Below are 4,352 nucleotides of genomic sequence, written 5' to 3'. Positions count from 1 at the left end.
TTCAGCTATTTACTTTTTCCGGTACCAGTTGCTTCCATGCTGGTCTACCAGACCCTATTTCTGGTTATCAGCTGGCCCTCTTTCCCCCAGCACCTGCCCTCCATCTCTGGGGCCACAAGAGGAGAGCCTGCCTTTCCAGGCTGATGAGTCAGTGGGGTTCCATAAGCACTCAACTGGCAGGCTTTGCTTTCTAGGAGGAAGCTAGCTGAAGCAAGGGCGTGGCTCTTTAAATGCATGCAGTCTAAAATCCTGACCAAGTCAAACTCTGAGTACAACTGACATTATGCACGAGGTTTGTTTCATTGATTCTAAATACTCTATAGAGCTCCACAGTCAAGCTTATTAGCTCAAAACCCAATACTTTAATATACTGTGTGATCCTATTTATATAAAACTAAAGAAAATGCAAACTACAGTGACAGAAAGCAGATCAGTGGCTACTGGAGGATGGTAAGAGGCATGAGGAAACTTTTGGGAGTAAAGGTATGTTCACTCTCTCGATTGTGTTAATGGTTTCATGGGTGTATCCGATGTCAGAGCTTATCAACTGTATAACTGAAATCTGTGCGGCTTATTCTATAGGTCAATGATACTGCAATATAGGTTTCTTTTTTTCAAAGACCAAATACTGTACTCAGTGGGTTAGGAATCAGTCTACTTGGATGGATCTTGTAGAAAGAATATACGTACCACATTTCTGTTTAACATGCTGAGGGACCCATTCTCTCCCCCACCGAGGCTATATGAAAGGATAAAAGCAGCATGAGGAGTTTTAGGGTGAACTAAAAGACGCAGGAGCCACTCCCCCGAAATATGAAGGGTCCGAGGCATCCAGAGCAGGGGACTGCCATTTAAGCTCCATCAGCAGCTGTCTCCCAGGTCAGAGCTAAGACCGCTCACTCACGCAGTCTAGCTGTACATTTCAGAGCTCTGAGGCAGTGAGAGGAAGGAAAAACAAACACTGATTAAATTTTAAAAATTTATTGTTTTCTTTTCTTTTTTTTTCTTTCTTTCTTTTTTTTTTTGTTGCTGTTGATTTGTTCTTGAGATGGCCACAACACCAGACAGAACAGTGCCCTCGTATCTAACGCCTGTGCAGGGCTGCAACTCCTTTAAAACATTAAGATCTGCTTTGGGTTTCCCTCTCCCGCCTCACCCCCCAACGAAATCAAATAATTTCCACATTTTTTTTAGTAAAATACAGTTAGCCCTGTAAACACTTTCCCCCATACTCCCACCCTCTTTTTTTGTCCTTTCTTATGTCTGTGGGTGAAAAATTAACTAAAAAACACAAAAATCTTAAAAAAACTAAAACTTAGAATATACATTTATATCCCACTCACCCTAATTTTGGCTCTTCTCTCCAAGGCTGATGACAACCCAGTGTGGATTGGAAACGGATTTAGAGACTGGATAGGGTCAGGGCTGGAAATATACATGAATTTTGGCCCTGGCAGGTCCTGGTATCACTGATGTGACCATGATATAAAACAAAGAAGCTCCTCCTTGTCGGAACAACTCTAAAGGTGGGAAGAAACGCCGGGGAGAGTGGGAGAAATTTCTACTCATTTTCATTAAAAGAGGACAGGAAAGGGAAAGAAGGGAGGGTGGGAGAGAGAAAGAGGAAAAACAACAGAAAACCTTAAGAGATGATCCTGACCCTTTACTTCCAATTGCAGCTATTTCGTCTGAATTCCCATTTTCCCTAAGTAAATGGTTTTTGTTTCACAAAAATCTGTACTTTTATTGTGTGTGCACTTGCGTGTTAGCATGTGTGTATAGGTACGTGTGTGTGCGTGCGTGTCACTGCTACCAAGTGAACGTTTCAGTTCTCGTCTCAGTTTAGTTTTCCTTTTTTTCCTTTTTTATTTCTTTAAAATTATTTTTCCTTTGAAACAAGTTCACCAGGAAACCAGCTCCCCTCCCACCACGCCGGACAGGCCGCAGCCATCTTTTTTTTAAACCGCGCTGATTTTCCCTCACACCCCCAAACAGGAACTCCTCAGGACGGCCTCTGAAGGCTGGAGTCTCTCCCTGTCTGGCGGGATGCCGTGGTGGCGGTGAAGGCCCCTCTGCCACAGTGGAGGTTTCTGATTGTGGGACACAGTCTGGTTTTTGTTTTCTTCCTGTCTTCTAATTAAAAAAGACATTCCTGACAAAAGAGAGAAGACAGTCAAAAACTGTGGTTATAATAAGCTTCTTACAAAGTCAAGGAAGAAGTTTTCGTATTTGCTCAGGTACCTCATTGTGGCCTCTGCCATAAGAACTCAGCAAAAAAAAAAGAAAAAAGAAAAAAAAAGAAAAAAGAAAAAACAAAAAAGAAGTTGGAAATTTTGTGATTTCAAGAGAGCTGCTGCTGTAATGGTACTGCCTGCAGTCCTCTTCTCAGTGCGCTGTGGGAACTAGGGATGGTGTGCTGGGAGTAAAGAGTGAGCCAGCAGGTCTGGCTGCCAACCCCAAACCAACCAGAAAGTCTCTACTTTAGTCTGCCTAAATACTGGGGTTTCGAGTTTATTCTGAAGGAAGACTTTGCCTACTAACAAAAGTGTACAAAACCACTGATTTTTTAAAAGGGTACTAATGAAAGTATGAAGCAGAGTGGTTGAGAGTAAGGACTCTGGCACCAGGATATGTGTGTTTGAACTGTGGCTCTATCAACTACCAACGGTGACATCAAGCAAGTCGCTTCACATCTTGGAACCATTATTCCCCTATACAATGGAAACAACAACGGTACCTAACCCAGACAGCCACCTGAGGATTCTCTTAGTGCATACAGACCAAGCACTCAGAACAGTACCTGACACACAGCGAGGGCTCCATCAATGTTAGCTGCGAGCAGCCCCAGCTGCCCACGAATAAGCCTATGTGTATCAACGTTAGCTATTACCGACACTGCAAAACTTGAGAATCCCAAAGGATATCACTGCTCACTAAAGAATAAAATTTAGAAATAATTTCTGGCGTGGTGAGGCACTGCTGGAGAGTGCTTTCATCTACTAATACATTAAATGACAGAAGCCACCAGTGACGTGCTGCACATTCATTGAGAACTGCCTCGTGGGAGAAGAAATTCTGCCCAAGACCTCAAAGGAGGGGTGTGGGTGCTTAAGAGCAGAGCTGCCTTTCTTCTCTCAGTCAAGAAATTGGAACCCCAATCCCACTACCCAGTTCTTTCTTCCCTCAGCTGAGATTCTTGCTTTGCCTCAGAACCAGGAGCCAAGAAGCACATGGAGAAACACTGGCGATCAGGAGCTAGACAAACATACTACCTCCTTTCCTCTACCTCTTGCCTTGGGCAGTACCTGGCATTTTCAGTGTTCGGAATAAGCATCTCTGCTCATTAAATCCGAAAGGCCAGTTTTAGGAGAACGGTGTCAACGTAATCATGGTCAACTGCAGGTCAGCACTGTTTTCACCAAAGCAGCCAGTTTAAAAAGTACTAGCTTGTTTGTTAACATACACACTTACCATCCTAAAGTGAGAGGAGGAATTTTTTTGTGGTCTCCTATAATAATAACTTTCCTATGGGGGTGAAGATGGTATCCAAAAGCAGCTGACAATTATCTGGCTGCCTTGACCCAAGCAAACCAGGGTCCTGCATTTTTTAACTGTTCAGTAGTGTTAAACTGTTAAGTCCTTCCCTAACCACCTACAGGACAAGTCTCATGATGGACATTAAAACCTACGCCATCCCCAAGTGCTCCTGACAGCCAGGGAAAAAGCCAGGAACCATAACCACTCACCTGGGTGACAGGCACAGTGCGGGAGTGTGAGCTATCGAAACAACCTGGTGAAGTCTCGCAAGGCCCAGCAAACCTGTTTACACTCCTCAGCACTGGAAAAGAAAAGGGAGGTTGGCCCCTGATGAGAAAGATGTAATATGCTGGAAACAACGACAACACTGAGGTCCACCGAGAACTATCTTAGCCCTGCTTGAAGCCCTCTCCATTGTCTCTTGATTCTGCTTCTGATCTTTCTGTAACTCAAGGGCAAATATTAACAGCTGCATGTGAGAATAATTATAAGCTGGATGGTCCCTAAAGAGTGGCTGTGGAGACAAAGTGCCTAGGTTTGAATCTTGGCTCCAGCACTCTTGGATGAGTTACCAACCTGCTTTGTGGCCACATCTGCTACCTAACCTTATAATGTTTGGAGGATTAAGTCAGTTCAACACTTCGTTGAAGTCCCTGACATAAATACAAGAAAGCCAGAACCCCCAAATAAAAAAAGCAAGCATATTCACCTAAGGCTGATAATTTTAACTCTATGAGCTGAGCTAACTTAGTAAGTACCCTGGTTTCCTCATTCTCTTCCAAAGGCAGATTTTGTTTACAAAGCCTATTCTGGCA

At 43.6% G+C, this 4,352-nt stretch overlaps 1 protein-coding gene across 3 annotated transcripts in view; it reads right to left on the bottom strand.

Moving 5' to 3' along the window:
• Positions 1-965: 965 nt before the first annotated feature.
• TNPO3 (transportin 3) overlaps positions 966-4,352 on the bottom strand; it is an 82,416-nt gene continuing 79,029 nt past the window's right edge. For all 3 annotated transcript variants that reach the window (XM_008705864.2, XM_008705863.2, XM_040644021.1), the window contains 2 exons: positions 3,747-3,838; positions 966-2,152 (listed from right to left, as the gene is read on the bottom strand). In XM_008705864.2, coding sequence (XP_008704086.1) covers positions 3,778-3,838 — 61 coding nt within the window. In that variant the 3' untranslated portion in view covers positions 966-2,152; positions 3,747-3,777. The remainder of the gene's footprint in view (positions 2,153-3,746; positions 3,839-4,352) is intronic.

Source organism: Ursus maritimus, unplaced genomic scaffold (assembly GCF_017311325.1).
Source record: "Ursus maritimus isolate PB19 unplaced genomic scaffold, ASM1731132v1 scaffold_3, whole genome shotgun sequence".
In the NCBI taxonomy this organism is placed as follows: domain Eukaryota; kingdom Metazoa; phylum Chordata; class Mammalia; order Carnivora; family Ursidae; genus Ursus; species Ursus maritimus.
Note: the sequence above shows the minus strand (reverse complement) of the source record. Positions and strands in the feature narration are given on the sequence as shown.